We start from the raw sequence: 27,660 nt of genomic DNA, 5'->3' as shown, positions 1-27,660 counted from the left end.
TGGGAGGGTCTTTGCAAATGGGTGGGGAGCTGGGAGCTGAGGGTGGCAGCAGGGCTGGCAGGGCAAGGTTTTCTCCCTCCCAAGCCCACAGGTGAGGCCAGCAAGGCAGCCCTTGCAAGCCAGCATGTGTCAACCACAGTTGTGGCACATTTGGGTGGTTTTTTAGCCTTCTGGGTAAGCATGAAGGAGCAAACCTAATTTTTTTTTTTAGTACCATAGGCTAGTTTTGCAATGCTGCTTGCTAGCAGGAGAAAAGCCGATGTAGACATCAAAAACTTGCCCACACTCATCCTTGCACCGCTCTAGAATGGTACACTGATTTGGTATCAAAGTGGTAGCATACAACAATATCTGGGTTGGGGCCATTCTCTTGCCATGCTGCCTTGCTTAAATACATTAATGCTCCTTAGACAAAGGTACCACCTGAACCGTTTTTGAGAGTCCTTCCCCTTGACTAGCAGGCTGCTGAGGGAAGTGCCTGTTCTTTCGCTGGCTGGTGAAGTGATCCTTTTGAGAGTTCAAGAATAGAGGTGGGGGAAGATATGCAGGAATTCCTCCTTTAAATCTGTCCCTCAACAGATTGACTTCATACAGGCAACTTCTGGTTATTGAGATGAAGATGTGATATAAAAGTTTTAGATAACTTGTAACATTTATTCCAAACAATAAACAATTTGTGATGCCCTATAAGGAGGCTGGGGTCTGATTACACCAGCCTATTTCCAAGTCCACATGTAGCATGTTTTGTCCAGTTTACATACACGTAAGTAATAATAAATGGTGCAAAGAAGTGGAGATCCATCCCATTTGTTTTGTTTTTATAAACCAGTAGCTATGAAAGCCTATAATAGCTTTTTAGGAAGTTGCTAGAAGAGTATGTTATTTTTAAACTTTGGAGTCCCTATAAATCAAAGCATGTTTTACCTGGAAGTTCTCTTTTTCTAAGTTAATGTAAAAAAATGTTCTTATTTCTATGGGAAATCATTATTCCCTCTTATGTGACTAATTTTGTTAAGTTAGGAAAGCCTTGCAAAAAAAGTCCTTGTATGATGATAGTGTGTGAAAAAATGTAATTTAGGCTTTTTTAAAGATGAATGACTTTTTCATTGTTTTATTGCTAATAGCAAATGCATTTCAAAATCAAAGTAACTTACTAGAATCCACATCTTTACACTGCTACTGAAATTGTGTTTTGATTTCTTTGACATGATCCCTGATTGCTGTGAGAAGAATCAGTTCAGTATTTTTGTTCTTAGATTCCCCCTCCTTTGTCTTGCAGCTACTTGTGGCAGATTCCATTAACAATTGCAGTAGGAAATACGAGCCACATCTCATCAGAGGCAATTATATGGGTGTCTAACAAATCAGGTAAAAATAAACTTTCCTCCCAGTGGAATCTCATAAAGCATACTTGTGTTTTCATCAACTGTTTCTTTGGCATTGATCCTAGTTAATTGTTTAGTTGCACTGCACCCAGTTGTAACTACTTGAAATGAATCACAAGGAAAGAAGAGATGGGAAGGGAGGGAGGAGGAATGAATGATGAACAACGAGCAAGATTTATAATTATCGCAGAAGTTAGACAGTATAATGAAAAGCTTTTACATAGAAATGTGTACCTAAATGCTAAGTATTTTATATTTAGGAAAACAGATCACATCATTTTTGAATGCGATTCACTTTATTGATTGCTGAAAGTTAAATGTAATATTTTTATGGCAAAGCATGGCCTAGTAAATGCAAAGTATTTAGAATTCTGGCATTTTTTACTCCAATTTATAGTCTGAACCAGGGCTAAGAGATGTTTACTGTAATTAAAAAGTTTCCTTATTGATCTATGAAAGTGTTTCTTTTTGCTATTAGATAACTAGAAGCTGGACCTCAAAAATTCTGCTTACCGCTTGTTTTCTCCCTCCTCAGTTCCTACATTATCATAATAGTTATTGTCTTGAGGACAGCTAAGGGTAGATACCGGTTGATTTTTATCACCTAAAAAAGGAATACCACCATAGAAATGTCATTAAATATTTCTCTATGTCCTTAGCTGTTTAGGCTACATCAGCTGACAGTTTTGGACTGGAAATGAAGAGAGTGAGGGAAGAAATGTGGAGACTTGAATAGAATGGTTATATGGAAAGGAAAAGAAGGATCCATGCATCCTCTCGACACATGGTCTGTAGAGGGAAAACTGACCCCTTCTTGTAAAATTCCCTCTGATAGAAATTTGACAACAGGAAAGAGTCAAGCCTGTGTCAGCCTGTGTTTTTTCCTTTTTCTTTTCCTCTTGCATACATCACTAAAAGATTATAGTCATATAGAGCTTAGCAACCAGCAGGAGTAGAAGTGATTGGTGCATGATCAGTGGAAATCTGACTATCCCAACTTTCTATTGGTATCAGGTATGTGTTTCTTTGCCCTGATCATTTGCAGCCTATCAGAACATAACATGTTTTATGCTGCTGCCATGATCCAATGATCTAGAAATGTGTCTGGGACCAGGACACTTTTCATACCTGGGAAATATACTCTTGTCAGAGCATACCAGTGTTGCCTCACTTTGCAGAAATACATCCCATTGGCCAGACTTCATAATATTAACACCTCCAGAATAGTTCAAAAACTTCTTGTCACTTTCACAGTCTGCCATAATGACCTGCTCTACTTTTGTCCTTTAGGGCTTGACTGAACTCTCATTGATGTTAATAGAAAGATTCCTACTGACTTCAGATAGAGTTGATCATCTCATCTCATTAGGTTGTACATGCATGCCTCCCTTCCTTCACTTCTGCCTTGAAAGTTCAGTATATCACTGTTATTTGCACACTTGCTTCCTCATTGCCTTTTACTTGCAGAGTGCTGTGGAGGAACAAGTCCATAAAACCACTACCCAGTCTTTTAAGATCTACCGTTCCTATTGAAATGCCTTCAAGAAATCAACAAATTAATGATGGCCAGAGTGAGCAATGATTTTTGAGGTGGATGCTATATAGAAATTAAAGAAGAACCTTTCTGAGTCATCAGTTTCCTGTGTAGCAAATCAATGCCACTGTGATCTATTGGCATTATCCTTGTTCTTCCTCATTACTTTCTCATTCACTCACTCACTTGCTGTGCCTCATTGAAAATGAGACTGTAAACGTATGACTGCAGCAAGGATGTCCTCTTGCTTCTATTTGTTGTTGTCTAGCCAAGCTGGAGAATTCCTCAACATAACAAAGTCAGTAAGAACATCCCTGGATGTACTAAATGGTTCATTGTACATGCTGTTATGTATTTGGGCTGGTGTAGATGATTTTGTGATACTCCTGGAGATTTTCTGCAGCTGGTATGTTTGTTTCATGGGGGTGTGGGAAGGATTCTGGGACTGGAAAGGATGGTTTCCAGGATTGCTTCTTGTGGACGGGAAGAATCCTGAGGACTTTCTGTAGTGCAGAGAATCCACTTTCAGTGTTATCTCAGTGAGTAGTCTGGGGACAGCTCTGCAAGCTGGAGGTGAAACAAACTATTTAAGAGGATATTTGCAAGATAGGGAATGGTCACATTGTTCTTCGAGTGAGTGTAATTGAATGTGGGTACTCAAATAAAATTTGGAGGAAATGCTGTTCATGAGGATGGATTCCATGCCCTCTTTAGGAAAGAGCAGATGTTTCCTCCTTGTTGACTAATTGCTGTAGTAAAGAAGCTTCTAGTGTAACCTGAAGAGTGAATAGGAGATGATGAACAGCTGTCTGTTGTCTGTCAGGTAATACTAATCACATTGCTCATTTCAGCTGCCAGTAATGAAGAGGGTCCATGTTAATCATTACCATTATTGTATCTTGGTATATCACTTTACGTTTTTCAATAAAATTGACCTTGTCTTTGGGTCATCTGAGAGAAATTAAACCATGGCAGTTTCGAAGTAGCTACATATTGTACTATCAAGAAATAATCTTTCTTTTTTTTTTTTTTTTTTTTTTGTGGTAGTTTAAATAACATATTCCCAGGGGAATACACCCCCTTCTTTGCACTAGTGTTCACCAAGGAGGGTCATTTACTCATGGAAAATTGTCTTTCTTCATGTGCATCCAGGAGGACAAGTGAGAGAATTACTGATTTTTACATCCTCTTTGCTACCATGTCTGTGACCTCATCATGGTATTGCAGGAAGCCAATTGGCATTTTCATGAGCAAAGGGTAAGAGGCTGCTGTCCAGTCTTGTGAGAGCTTCTGAATGTAGGATGTTTGGGTTGCTGCTCCTTACTCATTCTGGCCGTATCTGGTCACATACTAGAGAGATAGTGAGGCATGCAGATTGTTCAATATGCTGAGTAGGATTAGTTCATATAATTGCAGATCATCCATCAGCTGCTGGAACAGTGTTCCTGCTGTCCTCTCTTCACAACAAGGTGAAGGGACACACTGGAAATTCCAAAAAGGCAGTGCTTTTTTGAGATTTAATTCATTGTCTTTTCCAACAAATCCTGTAGAGAAGACAGTGCCAGGCCTTGGCAACTTCTCTGACAAAGTTCACAATCTCTAACATGTTTCATATTCAGTGTAGGTCTTCACATCTGTTTGTGGAAAGTACATAGTCATAGTTTTGGAAGGTTTTCATTTTGCAAGTGCTTCTGCAGTCTCTCTTCTCTTCACCCAGTGAACCATAGCATTTATGTAACCATTTTCCTAGTAATCAATTTATATACCAGCCATCCGATGACCCTTTTACTGGCTCAGTTTGTTTGGGTGTGTGAAATGAAGCCATCTCTTTTGCTCTCAGAGTTCTGCACAGGTATGTCACCACCACCTTTTTCCCTGTGTTCACTCTCCATAGCTGTGATGAGGCCGTTCTTCAGATGAGTGACTGCTATTCAGCCTCTGAAAACTAAACGAATCACAAAGGAGACGTCTCAGGGTTAGCCTTTCCTTCCATGCTGAGGTCAGAAATATCACACTAAGAAGGCTGCAATGCTCTTTGTGCTACAATCCCTCAGGTCTGCTGAGTGATAGATTTCACCAGCACCGTGGAAGTAATTGGTGTTACAAACTTCTGCTCCATCAGAGATCCAGAGCTTTTTTCATTTTCTCCTATGGAAGTTGCCTATTTTGTGGGCAGTGCAATAATATATAAACATGACATCTGCAGTGTTTTGAGACCAGCCCAAAAGCAGTAGCAGGTAAAAGTCAAGGACCACCTTTGAATGTAGCCCATTGCCACAAGGCAGTGGCTTAGCAGGGCTTGGGGGAAGGCATTGGCAATTGCTGCTGAAGGTGTACTAAGTGTGGAAGCACAGGCTCACCTTTTGCATTTTTGCAAATCCAGGAGAAGTGACTTCAACATCAAGTGAGGAGGTCCCTTTCAACCAGGTAAGCAAGGCTTCAGACAAAGGCATACTTGCCATTCCCTGGACGTGATTGTTCTGGCACTCAGGCTTCAAGAGGGAAACATCTCCATGTGACTCAGCAAGTGCTGCTGAACTGGCTGACACAGATTTACAGTTTGCCTCCCTGCCCTTTCCATTCCCACGTCCTGTAGCTTGACTGATTGATTATGTGCTAGGGAAATACTCTGATGGAAATCTCTGCTGCTGTTAAAGTGACTCGGACTTCTCTTAGTATCTCCACAGGATTGCCATGAGGTGGGGGAAAGAAGTTCAACAGGGCAATTTCCTTCCGAACAGCAAGTCCGAACTTGTATATTATGCCACCCCCTACTAGATAATCTCTACTTTAGCTGTAAGCCACTTGACAGTGTGATTCTCCTCCACGAAGTGTTTTGTAGAAGACAGCTGCTCCTGAGCTGGGGTTTGCTGGCTGCAGCATTAGAAAAATACCCGTTCTTTTCCTTTCTGAGACTCAGCTGCTGAGCTTGACCTGTATTGCTTCTAGACTCCACTCTTTTATCCTTCAAAAGAGGGAGGAAGGAAAGCCCTGTTGAATAAAATAAATACTTAGATCCTGCTTTACAGATTTAGTCAGCTATAGTGAGGACGCAAGGAATGCAAGATCTGCAGTCCTGGCAAGATTTTGACAGAGTGAGGCAGAATCACCCCCCTTATCCTAACAGCTGAGCAAAGATCCTAATAGAAGACTGCTGCTTACATTGTGTATCACCTTAGATATTAGCAGTTCCATCATGTAGGAGTGCTAATGGATGGAAGGGTAGCCTGAAGAGAGTATGTGAGACAGAACATAATCATATTTACTGATGTGCTCCATTTATTGTGTTCTTCACTATACCAAAACATATATGTTTCAAGATGGAGCTATGGTAACATGGCAAGTGAGATGGAAAGAAGTTTTTTTTGTCTGGTTTGCCTTCTCCCCACATGAAAAGTTCTTGCAAAAAGATTTGTAGAATTTAGCTAAAGCCAGTATCTTTTAAAAAATATTGTGATTGTGATGACATTCTTCATGGAACGTTTTCTTTGTCAGAAGAATTTCACTTGCTGTTGTTAGCATGAAATTATGCTATTCTTGTGCAGTGATTTTTGTAGGGAAATGGAGTTAGTTCTCCCAGTGGGGATTTTACCAACATAAACCAATTTCCTAGTATGCTGGGGGTTGTATAAAATGAAGAGTTAAATTACAGCTGTGAATCTGAACATTGTGTTTAGCCCATGCCCTTGTCAGCATTGTTGTAGTGTCTTGCAGATGGGTGCCCTTCACCCAGACCTGCCTCACAAGGCATTCGTGTTGCCATGTAGAGGAGCAGCCTACCATCATTCCTGCTGGTTTGTGTGGAATTGAAGTCACTTGAGAGCTGGGAGAGCTCCGAACTTCAAGCCACATGCAGACAGCACCAGCTGGAGGACTGTCTCACAATTCCAGAGCAGAGAAAATGAGAATAAGTCCATAACTGATTTTCTTACCTCAAAATAAATGTCATAAAACTTAACCATTTCCTCCTCAATGTCTTCTGTATGTATGTCATAAAACCAGAAGTTTCAGAGTGTTGTTATTTTCTGAGGCATCCGGACAAAACATGACCAAGGAAAAACACTTTCTGAGGGAAGATGATTAAAAGAAATAATTTAATCTCAAATACAACTGCATATGTATTTTATATTGAATTTTAAGAGGTGAACTAAAGCCATCGAAGATAGTTTTCTTCATAAATGAAATATTTGTTGTTGTTTAGAAAGTCATGATCGGTTTAATACAGGGCTTAACACTGAATGACTACCTTTTCCCCAGGTGTAATACTTTTAGCAGGAAACTAATAGATGTGTTTATGGTAAGTGGAGAAATTGCCAAGGTGTATAGAAATTTTCAGTGCAGTAATCACCAAAATAAAGAATTTATTTTATAGGAAGGTATGAGAATTGACAGACTCAAACATCAGATTCCAGTAAATTATATAGAACTACACAAAGCACATGCATCAGTCAGTCCCTTAAAATAACCACCTGCTTATATGAGCTGGAAAGGCATGAAAGATTCCTATCCTGTATTTCAGGAGAAGGTCAATACTTGAGTGGTCTTATCAAAAAATAATAGCAAGGGGTTTTGGTTGGATTTAAACTGACCAAAACAGCAATAATGCCATTGAGCTTTGAGAAGATACTGTTCTCCCGTAAAGCAATATGTGTTAGAGGTGTTGCACAGCTGTTATGTGTGAAATAGGTTATTTTGAACTTGTCATACTTGACTGACAAGTATCATTCAGTGCTCTATTAAAGCATAAGTAATTTCCTCACTTCAGTCATTTCCTTACTTCGGAGATCAAAATTCGATACAAATACTCAAGAAAAAAATGTAGGTAGTTTATTACATCTGATTTTGAAAATTTCCATTTGTTGGTTAATGTGTGTTCATAGCCCATTTGGTACGTTTTGCGGAGTCATAGCGGTACAGGAATGAACCAGTTACAAGTTGCTACTTTCAGTGATGGTGGTATTTAGAGGTTGGTTTGCAACAGAAAAGCATGGACTGAAAGCAGTACTGTGTTAAGGCGGTAGGATTTTCTGCCAGGTGTGAGCAGCCTGCTCCTGACCCTGACAGGACAGTACACCCCTGAAGACCCAGAGAAACCCTAAGAGTCATCATTTCTCACAACAGTCTCTCTGAGATATAGAAATAGATATTTTTACTGTTGCTCTTAAGAAGCCCACTAGGTTGACAAGGAACACAGCTGAGATTTAGGGGTGACAGGCTTTATTCAGAGCATCATGCTGGATAAACTAAATAGGATTGGGTAGATGCAGATTCAGATTTTTCTCTTCCTTTTTCACAGCAGATATTTGATCCAAATCTGTTCTAAGAAAGTGCCTTTATCACTATACTGTAAATTGTTATGATCTTTAACAGTATTTCTGCAGTGATGTTTTTCGTTACTGTATGATTTGGTGCTTTACACAAGAACCAGGATTCAAGTCTTCTTGAAGTAGGCTGGAGCAACTGAGTTATTCTGACTTAAAATCCAGTGAAAAAAGAGTTTAAACAGGGTAGCAACTTCAGTATAGCAGTTGAAGAGAGTTTGCTTAGGACTGGGCTATGTAGCCCAGAGTTTAACAGAACCCTGTGGAAGGAAGGACATACTGTGTTAAAAACTTGTTCCAAATCAGATTGCATTTTAGAAGCAACTTAGGTGCTTTGACAGTATGAACGCTTGGGAAGCCCACAGAGTTGTAGGACTTAATTCTGGTTTTCTCACTTAGTCCCATTCTGCAGGATCCATTGGCTCCTAAAGAATGTGTCTGCCTGATACTTTATCACAGATAACTAAATGGATGTAATTAATATTTTAACTAAAACCAGGGGGCTGTACTTTATTTTCCTCAATTGTATATATATTGAATTGGTGCAAGGCAGTTAGGCAAACCCTAAAAGGGCAGTAACTATTGGAGTGAATAGCTAACAACTGAGTTATTCTGGACTTAATATTACTAAGAAGTGTATTTTTAAGAGATTTTCGTGATGTCAGAACTACCAGGTGAGAAGAGGACTTTTTTTTTTTTTAATCCTGCAACTTTTAATCTGAATTTGTGGATATAACACAACTCCCTGAATTTAAAGTTAAACATATAATTAAGTCTTTTTAGGATGGGAGTCTTGCTGCTCTTTCTATTTTTTGCACCTTAAAATGATAGTTATTTGTGTATTTGCTACAGATATTTAGTCAGGGAGAAGCATAACATTTATTAGTAGTCCTAGTCATGTATTATTTACTCAGAAATTATTTTTTTATAAGAAAGGCTGAAACAAATCAATTTCCGTAGTAAGTTCAGGTATTAGATAGTATGGCTGGATTGTTAAGATCAAAGTGTTAGCTTTTTTCCCCTATACATTACTGTCAGGGAATTCAAGCACACCAATTTCCTGATGGAATTACATATAAAACAAATTATATATATTTCTTTTTAATTTAAAAAATGCATTAGAACACTGTTCCTTTTGTCAACAGTGTATAACCTAACTATATTATACTAGGTTTGGGTTTTTTTTTTAATTTTTAGTGAGTTATGGTTCATGATTAGCTTTGTCATGATACTTTACTAGATTGAAGGCCTCTTTAAGAAACATTGAAGCCTTAACGGTTCATTCCATGACTATTCTTTTTTTAGTGAACGAAGTGTGTATTGTGACGTGGGGAGTTTTCATTGTTGAACTACGTAGTCCTGCAAGTAGTTGTGGACTGCCTGACTGTATCAATACTGGAATAAATGTAGACTTTCAGCCCTGAAGTGATCACTTAAAAAGAGGAGAAAGAGGAAGAACAGGTTAATTAGTAGAGCTCTAAAGGGAAGCCTCTTAGTGCGTAGTAGCTAAATGCTGTACAACTGGAAATACTTTAATTTAAAATCCAATGTAAAAGCTTCATCAACTACATGCGGAAACACTTAAGAATTTAGGTGTTGAGCTTTTTTTTTTTTTTTTTAATCACAAGTTTAGTCTTCTCCCTATAGCACATGCATTGAATTATTTGAGTTGGTTGTAGAAATCTATTTTAGCATGGCTAGAATCAGGGTACCAGGCTTAAAATGGACACCTCTAATATAAATACTATTTGCCAGGAAAAAAAGCCACCTTTGGATTTCTATGTGGGTAAAAGGTTCCCATAGGAATGTCAGCTGGTGTCTCTATACATCTGAACAGATAAAGGAAATTATGAATCAAACAAAATATTTTTGTTAGTCTTTTAATTAATTTTACTCCCTTCATGGATATGTAAAGAAGGAGAGAATTTAAAAGATAAATCTTTAGAATTTTAAAATTTTAAACCAAATCCCCTTCCCATCTTGTTCTTTGTTTCCAGAACACCACAGAATTCCCACTTTGGAATACTCAAGTTGGTTGCTGGGGAACATCAACCAGACTGGCTACTTTAGAGTTAATTATGATATTAGGAATTGGAGGCTGCTAATTAATCAGCTAACGAGGAACCATGAGGTAAGCTCCTCTTCTCACCCCTAAAATCTGCTTTGATAGGTGAACCTGCACTGTTGCATCAATCTAAATGGTTCAATTTTTGTGCTTGCCCCTCACAGGTTATCTCTGTCAGTAATCGAGCAGGCTTGATCGATGATGCATTCAATCTAGCCAGGTACGTTTTCTTGAAGACAATCTATCCTCATACACACTGCTGCAATAACTCATGCAATCATTAGCTCAGCAGTTGAGTGTGTTTCAAAGTTATATATGTTTTAAACACACTTTGGTTCTTTCTCCCCCCTCCCCCCCTGCCTCTTTTTTTTTTTTTTTTTTTTTTTTGGTATTGCACATGAGCGTGGTCTGTAGCACATTCACTACTCTTGATCAATAATTGCCGGAGGGTATTTCCGAGTCTAGAGAGATCTGATCAATTTTGCAGCAAGTTCAATTTAACACTTTGGTGATAAATAATCTCTTTCTTTTTCTCTAATGAATAAGGGTTTTTTCTTCTGTTTCTCCTTAATGTCCTGCCTCTCCTTTTTTTTTTTTTTTTTTTTTTTTTTTTAAATCACCCTTATGCTGTATTTAGTTTGTGATGGAAGACACCTTCAATCTTCAGGATTTTTTTTGCCCTGACTTGTATTGTTACATCATTTTCCCAGTACCTTTATTTTCTTGTAATCTGCTAGAACAGACTTTTTCATGCAGAATGGAAAATCAGAGTTCCATTGACCATTTCTGTAATATATACGACATTTTTTGTTTTACTATGATCAGAGTTAATAACATATACAGTGCTGGTTAGGTAATGCCTTCTTTACAAATTGAGGCAACGGAATTTTCTCCATTCTGAAATCAGGACATCCAATATGCTGGTAGTGAAAGTGTAAAATGAGAGGAAAGTAGTGGAACATGTCAAACTTTTTGATTTTTGAGGTGCCTGGGAGCACTGAGTCAGTAAAATACTGTGATGTCAAAGGCAGCGTGAAAGGAATTCCTGATATTTCTGTTTGCCAGCATATTTATAGCCATATTTGAGCAGGGGCTTGTGAGAATCAGCAGTACTGAGGTACATTTCACTACAGTCACTGGAGATGTTTGAGATTCAGGCACAGTGTCACACAGAAATTATGGCTTAGTGATGTTCCAGCATCTCTGCAGTAAAACATGGATGGGTGCTCCACCACTCTGTTCCTGCTGCCAGTGCTAGACTGAATATATGACATAAACTAGTGATTAGCCCTTACTTAACAGTCCAGAGATGTAGTAGTGCAGGAGGCATCATGAGGAGAGAAGAAGTACCCATTTGGTTTTTGCACTGCCCTTCATTTTTGCCTGTGGCATCTTCCCATTGGCAAGAGTAAAGAGCTAGAAATAGGTAATTACTTCTGACTTTAGTAGACTGTGATTTGTGTGCTTTCTGGCTAGTAGAATATTGCAGAGTATTCTGAAATATCTAGAATATTAGAAGAAATGCTAAATGTTCAGTAACCTGACAGTCTGTTCCAGTTTTCTTTGGTGATGGCACCTCAGAGAAGTTGTGTGCAGTTACACAGAATTAGTGTGGCACTTTCTTTTTTTTTCCATTCGCTGAATGCACTCAGATGTGGCTAGATTTCTCTGAAAATCTAGAAACTGAAACCAGTTGTTTCTTAAGCCAGTTCTTGTAGGTGAGTGTTTTTCTTCTGAGTTAGTACTGAGTCAGTGCTCTAGGATGTCTTGTTCATGAAACGTAAAGGCAAGGTCTTGATTAAAGGCCCAGCCTTCATTGTCTGGCCAAGATTTTCTTCCTAAGAACTACCCAGGGATTAGATGATTAATGCATTCCCCACTTGCTTTCCAAAGCAGGATTGCAGTGATACTGATCCTGCTGCTGTAGGTAACTGCACCAGAGCACCGCCAAGTCTTTCACAAGGCTTCACATTGTAAAAACTTGACTTTCTTTTGTTAACCATGAGCTGCCTCAGACTGCTTCTGCATTTCCTAGTTATGCACCATGGAAAAAAGTAGTTGAGCCTAAATATTTACAGTCTATACACATGTGCATACATAGATATTACTTCTGGGGAAATATTCTTCCAACAGGGATATGTAGCTAGATTCCTGTCTCTAAAATCTCTGCACAGATTCCTGTCAGTATTATTACCTTGAGTATGTGCCTTACAAGCCAGTTTGGTTGGAGGAAACAGGTGCATGTTTGCAAACAGTACATTTATGTTCCTCATTTCAAGAACAGCAGTAGGATATGTGAACCTGGCTAAACTTGCCATATTGGGTATACTTTTTGTTGGTCTGTTTTTACTTTGTTTATCACCTTTCCTATTAAAAAACTCCCATATAGTTATGATGATGCTGCTGTTAGTATAATTGGCTAGCTGACTAAATGGTTCCTTTTTAAGAAGAATTTGCTGGGTTTTATTTTCATTTCTCCTCCCCCAGACAAAGAAATACCAGGAATACACCTAATCCTTGCTGTATTCCTGTATCATGAGTAGGACTAGAGAGGCATTAGGAGACTGTTAGGAGTGTGTTGGGTGCAGGCCTTAATGGTGGAGTGCCTGAATTCTAGGAGTACAAAAGCAGATGGAAAAGCTCTTGCTGGGACAAGTGCTAGGAAATCACATGCTGAGGCTGCAGTGCAGCACAGCTGCCCCTGCTGTGTTGGCTGCTCTGATGTGGCACAGCACTGTTACTAAAGCAAGCTCCCAGGGCTATGAAAATAATGTAAACCCTTTAAATTTCCTCAAAAAGTCAGTGTTAGAAGGTCACCATCAGCCTGAAAGCAGCTTAGCTTTCCCCACTTGGGCTGCAAGGCACAGTGCAGAAAGTGTCTTTACTTTCTTGTCGAGCAGCACCAGCTTGGTTGTTACCTGCCTTATGGATTCAGTCTCATCTCTGATACCCAATGTGCATTTATCCCTGCCCATACAATGTTACATATTGGGGAGATTAAATGCATATGATTGTCTCTGTGACATGAGAAAAGGTGAGTAACCTTATTGACCAGGCATAGAGATAGTAATTGGGAATTTGGACCACACTTGTGAGAACACTTTAAGGGCAATGCAGTCCTCAGTTGTGGTCCCTAGTTGCACAGTTGCATTACCATCTTGTCTGCAACTATAAACATACATATTTTGAGAGAGAGAGATCTATGGAATGCATACTTTTATTTTAAACCCTCGCTATTATTTTTAGTGATAAATTAATGCAAAAATGAAAATATAACTTCTTAAATTCATGTTGGCCCTTTTAAAAGATTTTCTAATGTAAACAGTTCTTTCTACTGTACTGAAGAGACTCTATTTCTTCAAAAAACGCTGTCCTTAGAAACTTATGAAGCACTGCCTAATGTGTTGTTGAACTTGATAATGTCCATTCCACACCAGAAGGCTTTGACTCATTTTTTTCACTATCCAAATATGACATTTCTATGCAGTTTTACTGTTGATTTTGTTTGTAGAACAAGTACAGGTCTTATCTTTAGTAAAATTTAATAATATTTAGATCTGGAGAAAGGTGAAAACATTGCTCATGTAAATTATTTTGGAGTGCCACATTTTATTTTATTTTTAAAAAGGTGTGTTTGATTTCTTTCCTCCAGAATGTTTGTTATCCTTTTACTGTCCAGTGTAATGATTTCTCAAAAATAAACAACATAAATGAATTGATACCTCCAAGGAATATTTTAAGCTCTATAACTTTAATAAAGTTTTGCCCATGTTAGATGGAAATATATTCCTTCTTCTTTCTTCTTGGTGTATTTTGGTTCCATAAAATTAATCAAGCAGATTTGAATTGCATAATAACAATAAAAGAAAGCTATGGCTTGCTCACTGTGTTTCAATTCTCTCAAGCTTGTTGTTTTTTCAGATTTTGAAGTGCAATTCTGTTCTCAGCTCTAGTATGCCCTGAGGATCTGGAGAGCTGTAGCCTTGGCAGTAACATATAGAAACACACACCCCAAATTCCGGAGCAAGAATAGTGCTTTGGCACTCTCCTCTTCTTCTGGAAGATCCTTTATCTTTTGGAGATGTTTTGTATGAAATTTCAGTATAATTAGAGAATATGTTGATTGTTGTAAATGGAGTGTGTTGGCTGAGAGAGGAGAGCGAAGACAAATAGAACTAAGGTTAAACTGAGCAGAGGGCAGTTCAAATAGCTCAAATAAGTAGTGTCACATGAAATAACAAAGATCCTACCATTTCTTGAGAGTGTGAGGAACATTGTCAGTTTCTTCTGTCTTTCTCTTTCCATAGGATAAAGGGTCAGTAAGTGAGTATGTGAGGTGCAATGCCTCCCACTTTACTTTAGGCATCCAAAAGGTAGACCTGTAAATCTGAGCTTGTCAACTTGTATTGCATTGACAGTTATTGGAGAGAAACATTCACCTGACCTCTCAAAGCTACTTTACCTCATTGTATAAGATAAATTATCCTCCTAATGTCAGGGGTGTTGTGTCACTTCCTTGCTGGGATCTAAATCTTCAGATTATTCACTTCCCTGTATTAAACTGGTTGACTTAATCTAAAATTATGTCAAAGAAGCAGGTCTGGTTTGTGTTCAGTGTTAATCAGTGTTGGATCAGATGTGAGTGTGGATACCTGTTTTACTGTCATGTAAGACAGATATTGTGCTTTCCAGTTCTGGAAGAATCCATGAGTTTTATCTCTTGAAACCTAATGCATGCCACATGCCCCTTTGGTCCTGCTGCACCGCAGTCGGCTCACTGTGTGCTAAGGTGTCACATGCTTGGTTTGCATGCCAGGAAACCATTTTTTTGATGCTAACAATCTGTCCTGCTATTGATTACTGTCTTGTCTTCTGTTCTGCACTTGAAGAGATAGTGATAGAGTTCCTTGGATACTCAGATTTTCCTGGTGATTCCCTTTTGGGTGGGTCATAGGTGCAGTGACAGCGCAGTGCGTGTCAAGGCTACACTCATTGGTTACAGATTAACGAAGGCCAAAGATAAAACTTGACAGTAGCTGTTGCATACTTCTTAGCAGGATTTCTTTGATGTTTATCAGAAGCTTTTTCTTAATTGAATTAATGAGAAAGCATGAGGTAGTGTTGTTAAATAATTCATAGAATCAAAGAATACCAGGTTGGAAGGGGCCTCCTGTCAGCCAGTCCAACTTTTCTTGGCAAAAGCACAGTCTAGACAAGATGGCCCAGCACCTTGTCCAGCTGCGTTTGATTCCAGGGTTGATTCCAGAACTAAAATAACAAAGTAAGCTAATGCCCACTCCAGATTACCTTCTCGTTGACTTGGAAAGAGAAATTAATTTTAAAAATAAATCTCGGTTAACCAAGTATAGCCTTTGGGATCTGGAAAATTATGTCTTTAGGACCCCTTGTTTTACTTTTTTATTTAAAAAAAAGGCCAACAAATCAAAGCCAACCCTCTTCTTACTTCTTAAATTAATTCCTGGGTGTGATGTATTGCCATGCAGGCAAAACCATCTTAACATTCAGCTACCTGATGCAGCACCATCTGCCATAAAGATTAACTGATCTTTTTTCTGGAAACCAAAAGTTATCTTTTAACTGAGACTAGTTTATATGCTTCCATAGAAAATCCGGAATTACTACTGTTGAAGTGGAAGAATGTTTTCTTGAAGTTTCTGGTGGAAATATGTGCGTAACAAAACTAAACTATGGAGTTGAAGTGATCTTTGTTGTTTTCCTTCTCCAGAGGTTAAGAATTCATTTATTGTAGCCTTTGAGGTCTTCCAACATACCTGGGCTAATTGGTTCCATGTTCCACTTGTTAGTGTTACTTAAAGTTCTGTTCAGTGTAATGTTAGGCAAAGTCAAGGCAGTTGAGGGCCCATTTAAAATTCTGGGGCTGGATAGTAAGTAGGTGACAAAGGCAGAAGTTCTTATTTATCCCAATTAATGTACTTCAACATGTTTCAAAATTTCAACAGCCACATCCAGGGTTGGGTTGTTGACCTTGTTTTGCTTGGGTATTCATGACCAGTAATATAGGGGCCATTTAAATGAATAAAATGCAGTTTAGCTCCAGCCCTCATTATTACTCCTGATTGCATTTGCTCATAGTTCAACACAGAGGCAAACAACAGATATGTTAAGCAGCTCCCTTAATTAGTGCCTCTGAGTACCAGCTAAGGAAGCGAGTATTAGATCAATATTTTGTATCATGCTTGACTAATAGTGGTATAGATTTACTATTTTAATAAATGAGGCCTCATCTGAATTATTTCAGCAGATACCATAGTAACTCTCTTTCACTGCCAGGCAGATTTTAGGGATGGTTCACCAGAAATTGATTAAGATACGGCTTCCTACAAAAGTTATTGTATTTCCTTTGATATAAATACTCTCTGAATGGGCCAGAGCATCTGTGCCTTTTTTGGAGAAGACAGAAAGCTACAAGTATTTCAAGGTAGTCTTCATTCATTCCATATGCTGTGTGTCAGTCCATACGTTCTCTGGCTTTATATCTGCTTTACCTGGAGATACACTTTTCAGCTCACATTTGCATGTGTTTGTATGAGAAGAGTCAAAGTGATTCTTGAGAGGAAGCACACTAAAAGTCAATTCTGCTTTTGTGGTGTGTATCTAATGTGCATCTGATTTTGTTGCATAACTACGAGCAGTAGAGCAACTTTTAACAGCACATTCCAGGGGAGTGCTGGTGCTGCAAGAGCATCCTGGACAATAGAAAATCCTAAGACTGGCTAAGAGCCAGGGAAGAAATTGGACGAGACTCCTCTGCATGTACAAAAGTGAAACTGTAGATCTGAGTTCTTTGCAGAGTGTTTAGTGCAAGGGGTAGGTCTTGGTTTCTTATACATCTATCCTGTAGAACTGGGTGATGTTGTTAATCCACTAAATTTGCCTGTGCTTCAATTATTTCTGATACTTCTAAGTTATGATAGCAGTAATTGTTTATCCTGTAAACTATATTAAGTCTATTCTTAGCTGAACACAATAAACTGTCAGGAAAACATAACTCTGGTTCCAAGGAAGTGAAAGAATTATTTTTAGCTAATGATTGTTAGTCCATTGTCTTTTAATCCTGTGGTTTTTGTCTCTTATAGTTCAAGCAGGTATCTGAAGTGAGCTTGATATGGATATATCCATGTTGCAGTGCAGGTGCCAGCGACTGGTGTGCAATGGCAGAGGTGGGGAAGTATGTGAAATTTGTACCAAGAACATTAAGTAAACCAGGTCTGAATTACTCTTCAAGAGAACGCTTAACTTGGAATCTGAGGTTATGCAAGAGGAGAACAGTCTTTTGAACTGTGTGCTAAGGTCCTTAAGAAACAATGTTGTGTTAGTTTAGCTTCTTCCTATTTGGCTAGAAGTGTGTGTTCCTCTACCCAAGAATTGAGCAATAAATGACAGGAAGGACCATGTTATGACTAAGGCACTGCATGGGGACTTGAGAAATCTGGGATGCTATTTCTACTATAGACTTCTTAGGTGATCTTGGTAAAATCACTCAAACTGTTTGTGTCTGCTTTCTCTCTGTAAAATGGAGATAAGGGAATAGGTGAAGGTTTATGAGAATTTCAGAGAGTCCTTTATTATAAATATGGTTATAGGGAGTTGCTTATACAGAAATCATATCTGTAGATATTCTGGCAAACAAAATTCAGATTGTATTTTCAAGATTAGACTTACGTGCTTTCCATGTGAGCTTTCTAGCTTTTAAAAACATATTTCACTTGGTTGACCACTATGCAAATTATAAAGATTAGAACAGGAAAAAGAAGATATAAAAAAGCATTGTGCATGATAATAGATGAACTCAGTTCTGAATTTCGTCAAACATGCTGTCGTGTCATAGATGTTATTGACAAGTTAAGGAATAGAAGGGCTGTTTCATTCTAGCCTTCCTACAAAAATAATCAAGAATGAAAATACACAGCACTTTTAATATTTGAATAATCTCAAATTGACATCTATTAGCCCCTCCAACACTTTCAAATGTCTTTAGTCAATTTATGAGTGTAAATGACATACTTCTCAAACATCAGGATTTCAGTGATGATGCAAAACATGACATACCTAACTTACTGCATAGCCTTAATTTTCAGCAGTAAGATTCTTCCTTTCATCTTCCATCTTTTGTTTGTTTGTTGTGTTTTGTTTTTGTTTGTTTGTTTGTTTTGTGGGGAAGAAGAGGAAAGGAGAGATAACGAACGAACACACCAGTTTCAAGGATTTTTTGTTGCATTTTTACAAAAACAGAGGGGTTTAGTTTGGGGCATTTTTTCTGTTTTCAACAAAATTTATTAATTACATTTAATATTAGCCTTTGCTTATGTGGCAGCTGTAATACCGTGCAAGATAATTAAAGCCACATAATACTCTGATAATTACATTGAATTTGAACTGTTCTTTGTAGGGTGCTTCAGATGCTCGTGTGAAGTTGAATGTCTCTTGGCGAATCACCAAATATTTTGCATGTAAGAAAACATAATAATAAGCAGGCTTCACTTAAAATGGTCATAATCTGAATCCTGTGATGCTGGAGAGACTGAAGGCTGGTTAAATTTAGTATTTAAAATGAGCTTGTAAGCTAAATGTTGCTGTTGTGTTTGTCAAAGAGCAGATTTGCATTCCTGTCCTGTTTACGTGGAAGTCCATAGCTGATACAAATCATAATGCCTCTATTAAGTCGCTTTGGATATCTTAGAAAAAAAACACTTATCTAGTCATAAGTCAGCTCAGCCCTTGGAATGGAAGATAATGTAGATATATTTTTTTAATACTGGAGATCACAGGACCTTTTTTTAAAGGTTGCCCATTAGTTTTCTATGAGAAAACATTTTTCTGGCTTCACTTGTTGAACATGGATGCCAATCATCACAAATTTTTAATCTTTGACTTCCCATTCTTGCAGGAGTTGAAGGAGAAGTCTGTGACTACAAGAGTTAGTTTCCCTGCTTTACCTTGCTCAAAGCATTTTTAGATGTCAAGGTTCAACATACCTGTTTTCACTCAGCTTCCAAAGAACTGCTGTTAAAGCACTGTGGGAAAGAATATCCTGAATACATCAGTGGGGAGACCAGCCCTTGGTAGGTCCAGGAGAAATTAATAGGCTTAGAAAAGCCAAATATGATTAAATGTAATTGTTCATTGGCACTAAATGTCTCTTTGAATTATTCTAATCCACACACTTGAGTGTAAAGGTGAAAGAGTGAATGTATTAATAAGAATCCTAATTTATTTTAAACTGTCACTTTATGGGTTAAAGAGTACAGTCTAATTATTGATACATTGCACATGCACAGATACAGCAGTGAAGTTAATCCGAGTTGCACATCTATGTTCTGAAGAGCTGTGTTTTCCCTCTTCAAAATTGCTCAGGCAAAAAGCTAGTAATGTTTTACATAGTTCACAAGAAACAGACAATGAAGGGTGAGTTTTAAACCAGCAGCAAGTAAATCACCTCATTTCCATTGTTTCAACAATGCATACCAGTTCACTGCCAGCTTGGATTTTCAAATTTTGATTTAAAGACATGACTTGTAATGACTTTTTTGGGAGGTGGGATCAAGGGATTTATGGTGCACTTGTATGTGGGATTCTCATCACTGTACGGCAACCCTGTCGTTTTGTGACAGAGTCTGTTTGACTGGTGCTGGATTTATGATAGAAATAATTCAGAACAGAGTAATAATTTTCCCTTGGCAATTACACTGCCATTTGGTACTTTGTCCCTAAGGGGAAAATGAATGTGCTGGGATCTGTCCATAAGTTCAGCAGCTCAGTGAAAAGAACAAATCAAGGTCAGAATGCAGCTGAATACACACTGATGATTCATAATATAATCTAGATCTCCTGCTTTTATCTGACTCTTTAAAAGCTCACGTAATTTAAATACTGGTTTTGATTGCTATGAGATTTTTAGTGGGAATTCTTTGTCAGGGATATTTCATTATCATGTCCAGTGGTAATGAAAAGTTAGTTGCTTATTTTCTGTGTAGCAGTGGTCTCCCTGGCAGTTTCTTCAGTGTAAGCAGGATAGTACCTTGCTAAGTGTTGGTGCTTATATGATGTTGTATAATGTCATACGCCACTTAATATGTATTTAAGTTTGAAAGGTCTTTCTCCACCTCTGCCCTTGTCATAAAAATGGAGTATTACCTTTTCACCACAGTTCATCAGCAGCCTCCTTAGGCATGAAAAACCTGCTGGACCACAATGTTTGTCTAGAAGTTTTATTAATCTAATAACTAAAACAGATCTATTTGCTAGTCTGTGTTCCCGTTCTGTTCTCCAGTTCAGCAGGCAAATGGGAAACCAGAAATGCAGACAGCAGATGAGACTCATGTGGTGCTGCGTTTCTAACACATGCTGAAGTTCTCTTGTGTAACAGTGACAACACAATGATTGACATCCTGATAAACTGATGGATAAGACAATTATATAAAAAGTGATAACACAACAAGGGGTCTCAAATGGAATGTTTTTGTTAAATTTTGCTTTTGTAGTAATTTTTATGTTTTTTCAGTATGGAGAAGGCTGGCTTAGACCTGGCTTGTAGAATCTTTTTTTAAAATCTGTGCTCCTTTCCTTGTGACCAGTGATGTCAACCAAAAACCCCTAATCGAGAATACAATAAAGAAAGATCCCTACTTTTTGTAGTTTATGTATCTGTTGACACTCTTCACAGAATCACAGAATTGTCAGAGTTGGAAGGGATCTCTAGAGATAATCTAGTCCAACTCCCCTGCTAAAGCAGGATTGCCTAGAGCACATTACTCAGCTGCATCCAGATGGGTTTTGAATATCTCCAGAGAAGGAGACTTCACAACCTCCCTGGGTGGCCTGTTCCAGTGCTTTGTCACTCTCGTAGTAAAGAAGTATTTCCTCAAATTTAAATGAAACTTCCTCTGTTTCAGCTTGTTCCCGTTGCCCCTCATCCTGTCATTGGGAACTACTGAAAAGAGTATGAATATTTACAGTGCAAAAGAACAGAGTTAAAATATTCTTACTATCATGCCTCTGACGATTACTGAAATTCTAGTTTTCCTAGGACCATCATTGCTAGATACCTATATTAACAAAACAAGACAAATTTCTTTCAGGCATGGCATTGGTATGAATCTGCTTTGGGTAGGGGAGTTGCTAGAAGATTTCTTAAGGTGACTTCCAGCTTTTTGATTCCAGATGCCACAGATGAGGTTTTGTGAAGTTTTTAACTTGTACTTGAGAAATGCTCAGCCTGAACAAGAGTATACATTCAGGCTATCCTTATGAATCAACACTATTTGATTTGACTATTTTATCTGTTAAGATACTTGACAAGACTTTCCCAAATTCCTCTGTAGATTTTTTTTATTTGTTGTAGATACGTGTTTGCTAAGATTCTCAGGTGGCTACTTGGAGACATACCTGGAGAAACAGTGTGACTGTTTCAGACCAGACGTAAGATTGGACATCACAGTATTTCTGCGGTGGTTATGTTTGTTACCTGGGCTCAGTATAGCCCATAATCTGTTAGTCCTCGAGTGACAGGCAATATTTCAGTTTTCCTCTGAGATGGCTAAGCTGGAAAAGAACCTTGTCTCTTAGCCCTGGCTCTCATGCATTTGGACTTTGGCAGGCAATATCTCATACTACTTTTGCTGGACATTAAGGATAGCAATATGATTGATGGTTAAAAAGGCACAGGAAAAATAAGGATTTCTGTTACTGACCTTCCAGTGACATTGTTGGAAGAGACACTGATAAATCAAGCTGCATGTGTAGAGTATGTACTTAACTTAACGTTATATTCTATAGTGCTTTTGAATAAGTATTACCAGCTAATTATATGACAGGGAAATAATTTTACGCTTTTGCCTTTGATGGGAAAATTTCTACTGTGACTTTTATTATTATTGTAATGATAATTGTTAAACATTTCTATTTAACATTTCTGCAGGTCTGTGTTTTTCCATCAGAGTTTAGAGTGATACTCAGAACAGACTCATTCTTTATTCTGCCTTCCTTTCTCATCTTGGTTATTATCCTGCTCCGTAAATGACGCAAGTGTTTTTTATTAGCAGTTGTCACCAGTTGGTGGTGTAAGTTAGCCTCAAGTCCTGTGACACTCATGAGTCATTGACCACTCCTTCCTACTTTGCTGGATGCAAAAATTTTTGATTTTGCTGACCAGATCCTCTGTAACCATCTTTGAACCTAGTTCTTCCAGGCTAGTGAAGGAGAATCATAGAAGCTTGCCAGCACCCCCTTTGGCTGGTGAGTGAGTTTGCCGCTCTTCAAGTGAGCCAGTACATCTTGATGGATGCAGTTTTGAAATCACTCTTAGTGCTGGACCAACTTTTTGTGTAAAGGAATACAATTATACTAAAAAGCAAAGCTTAAGAAACAAGCTTCTATGCTTTGTGAAGATGCAGAATACTAGAGCATAGCTCACCACACAGGCATGCTGCTTTGGCTGCCTTCTGTCTTCTGCTGACCTGGTTGCCGTGATAGTCATGCTACCTGCCAGGACTGGTCACACTGCTTCTAGGTCTGTGGTCTGGGTTTTAGTACCTTTTATCCATACATGGTTTTACCATTCATGGTTTATCTTTCATGGTTTAGGATGAGAGCTTCTCCTTATATCTTGTTTTCTCAGCTATGAATGACAAAAAATAGCAACCTTAGTATTTGACATTACCATTATAAAACTCTTTCCTTTCTTTGTGAATGACAACATTCCTGAAGCTTTTGAAGCTGCAGTATGCATTAAATATTTTATAACATATAAGTTACATACCACATTTTACACACAGAGGTAAACCAATGAATGTATTTATCACTACCTCTTGACAGAAACTATTTAATGGAAAATAGTCTGGGAGTGCAGTGTATCTGGAATAAGAGGTCCGTAAACATGGTTTAGTGGCTGAAAGTGAAAGAATAGGGCTACTGTAGTTTTCTGTGGAAATCCATACAATAATGTTGTGTAGAACATGTACCACATTCTGCAAAGTCAAAGTTCTGAAGCACTTCTGTTTTGTCTAGGGAAGTACTCCAGTCTTAACTGTCACTGTAAGAGGAATTTAGATAGGTTTCTGATCAATTTGCCTCGGAGATCCAGGCTAGCAGCTGTACTTGGAGCACATCTGCCCAGCATGTGCTGACAGAGAGTTTAACATCAATTGCAACAGCCATAACCACTTTTCCTCAAAAATGTGATCTGAAGTAACAGATTTGTTGCTGTGTATATAGTAATGTCATCCACAAGGATGTCGCCTTACCCCTATCCCTGCTCTTGGGACTCTTTCTGTTGTTGTGGGGTGCTGACTTTGATGGTATTGTGTATAAGCTCTTCAAGGGTCATACTCAGAAAGAGGAAATCCAGTAGTAAACAGGAAAAACTCAGACTTTGTCACAATCTGTTTTTGTGAGAAGGAATATACCCTTAGGGAAACATTAGGAAAAGTGTTGGGGGAGAGGCAGGCAGAATGGAATGGCAAATCAATTTGGAAGTTAGAAAGAGTGACTGATGAGAGTAGCGGTTTCTGTTGTGAATAGGATGAATATTATCAGCTAAGAATCATGATTTTGAAACTGATTAGGAATGCTGAAAGCTCAAGAAGAAGTGATAGATATCTCTGAGTTCACTTCCTATGTGTCTTTATGGAGAAGTTAAGCTTAAAATGTAATAATCTGTTGGTTTTGCAGAGATGATTTCCCTTTTGCGCTTAGCATAGAGAGATTTTATTTCTGAAGTATAATCCTAAATGTCCATTAGTGCAGCTATAATAAACATTGGTCTGTTTATTCCTTAAGCAGCATGTTTCCTAGAGCTATGCCTCTTGTTCCTTCTTCCAGACTTTCTCATGTCAATCAAATAATCAGTAACAATAATCACAAATCCCATTAGGAACTAATTACATATATGCAACTTCAAGCTCGTTTACCTCTTTGCTAACATTATCTCCAAAATTTTTAACTGCAGTTGATCCAGCTTGCTTCTGGCTCCATTAATTATGGTTACACATCTTTGCAAAGTATTAAGACAGAACTCATCCAGATCATATTCACTGCTTCAGAAATAAATACCTATAAAATTGAGTAATTTTTAGTTAGCTTACCTTCTCTGTCTTCAGATGCATTGAACTCTGTCTGCCACCCACTCTTAAGAGCACCACTATTCTCATGACATATCTACTCAGTTCCTGGGTGACATGGTGAGCTCCCTGAGGGATCTTGTTTTTCTTGCTTGACTACGTGCTGTAACTGGAGTTGAGAACAGAGCCTTGTTGACAAAATGTGGACAAAGATTACATAAAGGACACTGAGAGTGGGACATCAGAAGAACATAGGATATATACATTTGAAGCTGTTACATGAACTCACTTCTTTCCTGAGAACATGAGGGGAACAGGGTGTAATTCTTCCAATAGAGAGTATGAAAAACAATGGCTTGCACAGATGTGGTGCACCTTGCAAGGAGTCAGTGTTTTTTGGACCATGCTGAAAATAACAAGCCATTTCAAATATTTTAGCAAAGTACTTTTATATGCTGTTACAATTGAGATAAACATTTATATCAACATGTATGTATTGGTTAATTTCCATAACTATCTATGTAATTTTCTTTGTTTGTTATATGCATACATCTCTTTCCCAGACAGTAATAGAAATTAAGGGGAACGTTTGCAACCAACAATGAGAAAAAATAGTCTGTGAAGACATATCATACTGTTGCATCTGCTAAAGTAAAGCTTGCAAAATCTAACTTGCTGACTTAGTTTAATGAAAACAGAATCTTTAGGCAGGTATAAAACTCCTTTGGGATTTAAACGCATGCGGCAGGAGAAAAGACCTGTGTGTTTCTGGAAGGATCATACCCACAGGGTTACACTTTGTTTCTGCAGTCTGGATAGTTAAGTGCTGTTCTGAAAAAAGAGAATAAGAGCAAATCCTAAAGCTTTATGTTTCCAGTACTCAGTTTTAAAAAGCAGGTTTCAAATGCTTGTGTTTGTGTTGCACTAGACTTGTAAAGCTATTAATTAAAAAGCCTTCCTGGGAGCCCATTAAACTTCCTTTGCAGGGGGATGTTTTTATGACTGTAAAAGCATGGGGAAAAATTCTAGCTATAAACAGCTGAACAAAACAGTTTATAATCAAAGTGGTGAAACATCCTTAACCAAAGTGATATCACTGAATGCCACTTCAGGTTAGCAAAATAAATAATTCCAAAATGGCTTAAGGTAGATGGAAGATGAGTCTGCTCTAAAGGAGAGCAAAAAGGGTGGGGAGGAGAACTGTGAAACTAAAGGTTGCTTCTTCTCTGTTAGTTCTTCCCAATTGCCCACAGACAGTAGATATGTCCTCTGAAGCAAAATTCCTTGGGTCATTGATTTATTCAGACAGCTTTCTATCTTAGAAACTAGCAAAGCAGCACCTTCTTGTGCTTTGCTTAAAGTCAGTTACTTCATCATTCATATCATTTATAGCCACAGGAATCCATAAATGGTAGGTATAGCTTGTCTAGTTTTTGTTCATGTGTCTTCATGCCTTCCTTCATCCAGTAAGTTTGCTTGCCCGTGTATTAAGAGGTACTGCGAGCTGCTGTTCTATATAAAGTTGACTTTAACATCATTATAATGTGATGAGTTTATAATGTTTTTCTGTCTTGTAGTTTTAAAATGTCTTTAATTTAATTAATCTTTGGGGAAAAAAATAATTTTTGCCTCATCATGTATCATCTGTAAAAGTAATTTAATACTAACTTGTTTTATTTTGCAGAGCTGGTTATTTGCCTCAGAATATTCCTTTGGAGATTATCAGATACCTTTCGGAGGAGAAGGATTTTCTGCCTTGGCATGCTGCCAGCCGAGCTCTTTATCCTTTAGATAAATTGCTGGACCGCACAGAAAACTACAACATCTTCAATGTAAGAGAAACAGTATTTTTCTCCCCCTTCCCCTTCTCCTTCCCATTCCTCCTTCCCCTCTCCTCCCCCTCCCCCTTACCTTCCCTCTCCTCCCTTCCCCTTCTCCTGTTTTCTCTGTCTTCTCTCTCTCCTTTTCTCTCTCTTATCTCTCTTATCTCTTTTCTCATCTTCATTCTCTTTTTCTACCTCTCTCTCTGTTCTTTGCCAAGAGTTGAACTATTCCCCAGTCAGATACTGTCAATGACCTCTATTATTCTTTTATTTAAACATAGCAATGGTCAAGCTTCTGGTCATTTGCATTTGAACAGTGATACCTGTTGTTTAAGACATATGATTAGTAGAAGGAAATATATTTATCCCCCCTATAAAATATTCTGTCAGTGGAGGATTTCACTTAGAAGAGCCAAAGTAATCTTTCCAGATTTTCTCTTTTGAGTAGCCCCACGGCGATATTTAGATTGATGCCCAAGCTCAGCATGGATGCCAAATGCAGGCACAACTAAAGAGGGAGCATGCAACTGAAGTAATGATTTGTAGTCATTATTTAATCCAAAAAGCCATGGTGAATTCAATGCAGTTACCTTAATTAAGAGGGATTAGATCACCATTGAATCAAAAGCCCATTCATAATTGGGTCCAAAGGGACAACAGTAACAGCTAGCAGTAGATAATTAAGATAGACATGACAAACATTTTACCTGATTAAAAAAACCCCATATCCTAGCTACACTGAAGCATGTTAGATGAAGTTCAGAGGATTTGATTGCAGCCAGCAACAATTATGAACTCTTGGGGTTTTTAAAAATTTATTATTAATATTATATAGTCTACATATTTTCAATGGCCGATGTACTGTAATTTAACAGAATTTTGTAAAGCCTGCAAATGAGGGAACTCTCTAAAGCCTGAAATGCTTAAAGGTACTTTTTTCTTCTTTAACCTAAATTTGCTTGTGTGTATGTCCAAAGACAGACATGCTCAGCAGGCAGGAAGCTACAGGTGGCTGGATGTATGTATTTTTGTAGTATATATATACATGTGTGTATATATATGTATATATATACACACACACACAGAGACATACATGTACACAGTGCTACCTGCTGACTGGAAAATTATTTTTGTAGAATATGTTCTACAGATTAATAAAGACACATTGAGATTCTTTCTTTATGAGCCTACAGTGTGGGCCTACCTGCAAACCAGAGCCATATTATAAAATTATGTAGAAATAACTGGTGTGCTTAGTCTGTTGTTAACTGCACAGAAAAATTCTTATGACTCTGCCATTGCTATTTCACTTTTAAACATGGGTGTGTAAAGAAAACACAGTTCTAATAAATAAAACCAGTAAAATTCATGGCTGGATGTGTTTTATCAATAGCAATGAGAGCTTTGAAAGCAGAGGTGATAGCAGAGGAAAT

General features: G+C 38.0%; 1 protein-coding gene across 1 annotated transcript in view; it reads left to right on the top strand.

Annotated features, from left to right (window-relative positions):
- Positions 1-27,660, top strand: part of TRHDE (thyrotropin releasing hormone degrading enzyme) — a 212,294-nt gene that overhangs the window by 155,504 nt on the left and 29,130 nt on the right. Inside the window, exons 10-13 of the mRNA XM_051608023.1 lie at positions 1,280-1,368; positions 10,238-10,371; positions 10,470-10,525; positions 26,089-26,236. Coding sequence (XP_051463983.1) covers positions 1,280-1,368; positions 10,238-10,371; positions 10,470-10,525; positions 26,089-26,236 — 427 coding nt within the window. The remainder of the gene's footprint in view (positions 1-1,279; positions 1,369-10,237; positions 10,372-10,469; positions 10,526-26,088; positions 26,237-27,660) is intronic.

The sequence above is a fragment of the Apus apus genome, chromosome 1, assembly GCF_020740795.1.
Source record: "Apus apus isolate bApuApu2 chromosome 1, bApuApu2.pri.cur, whole genome shotgun sequence".
In the NCBI taxonomy this organism is placed as follows: Eukaryota; Metazoa; Chordata; class Aves; order Apodiformes; family Apodidae; genus Apus; species Apus apus.
Note: the sequence above shows the minus strand (reverse complement) of the source record. Positions and strands in the feature narration are given on the sequence as shown.